The sequence below is a fragment of the Myotis brandtii genome, unplaced genomic scaffold, assembly GCF_000412655.1.
Source record: "Myotis brandtii unplaced genomic scaffold, ASM41265v1 scaffold517, whole genome shotgun sequence".
Classification (NCBI taxonomy): Eukaryota; Metazoa; Chordata; class Mammalia; order Chiroptera; family Vespertilionidae; genus Myotis; species Myotis brandtii.
Window position 1 is genome coordinate 1,151,498 of NW_005369706.1, and position 1,190 is coordinate 1,152,687.

General features: G+C 54.6%; 1 protein-coding gene across 1 annotated transcript in view; it reads left to right on the forward strand.

Moving 5' to 3' along the window:
* The window catches only part of DHH (desert hedgehog), a 4,802-nt gene extending 4,151 nt beyond the window's left edge, over positions 1 to 651 (forward strand). The window contains exon 4 of the mRNA XM_005877411.2: positions 1 to 651. Coding sequence (XP_005877473.1) covers positions 1 to 225 — 225 coding nt within the window. The 3' untranslated portion in view covers positions 226 to 651.
* The last annotated feature ends 539 nt before the right edge of the window (positions 652 to 1,190 follow it).

The following is a 1,190-nucleotide window of genomic DNA, read 5'->3' on the forward strand; positions in this document are numbered from 1 at the left end:
GGCGTGTTCGCGCCGCTCACCGCGCATGGGACGCTGCTAGTTAACGACGTCCTCGCCTCGTGCTACGCGGTGCTGGAGAGTCACCAGTGGGCACACCGCGCCTTTGCTCCTTTGCGCCTGCTGCACGCGCTGGGGGCGCTGCTTCCCGGAGGGGCGGTCCAGCCGACGGGCATGCACTGGTACTCCAGGTTCCTCTACTGGTTGGCGGAGGAGCTGCTGGGCTGAGCGTTCTAGACTTAGTAACCTCGAGGCACCCGCCGGAACCAGGGCCTGGGGGCTGAGATCTAGGGCTGTGGGCAGCGAATGATGTTGATTGGGCGGGAGGGAGGGAGGAATAGGGAGAAAAATGGAGGCGATGCGGGACTGCCTAGTTTAGGGGCAACCTCCTAGGGAAGAGGTGCTCCCAGGTCCTAGGTAGGTGGGATGGATAGTGGGTACTCCTTGACAAAGTCTATTTCGCCTCTTCTTCCCCAGTCCCACCCGATAATTTTATTTTCTATTTATAAATCATAATATAATGATCTGCTTGCCCAGCCTGGCAAGGTGAGGGGCTGGGGCACAGACACGGCGTTAACACTGTCTTACACAGCCAGTCAATCTGACGTCTGACATTTTCCTACAGGTGGGCTAATAAAGGGAAAGTTTCCGGGAGATTATTGGAAAATATCTCTACTTCAAGGGTGATTCACCTCCAGAGGGGGGAGAAGGAGGAGACACCCAGATTCAATACCTTTCATCCGACTCCTTCCTCCTTCCCCGGTAGGTCTTCCAGTCCTGCTTCCTCCTGGGGGTGGGGGGTGTCCTCATCGATTATCAAGAGACCAAAAAAGTCGTGTCCTTTTCTAGGCTGCTTGTTCCTTCTCCCACCCAGAGAGGACAGCATTCTGTTGGTATGGTGCCTACCGGCTGTTGCAGGGGCCAGAATTGTCCAAAGAGTGAGAAGGCCCCAGCAAGTTCTTTCTCTGTTCATAGGGGCTCTGGTGGGGATGAGGCCATTGTGGGTACTGATACTCAAAGAATTCTGCTCCCCTATTGTTAACCTCTAGTCCTGGTCCCTCTCTCAAGGCCATGCCTCAGCCTAGCCACCTCCTACTCTGGTATGGGGTCTGGATGGAAACTAAGTTTCTTTCTGAGATGTCATTAGGCCAACTGGTGACCCGTGGGAATTCCTAGCTAAGTCATAACTGATA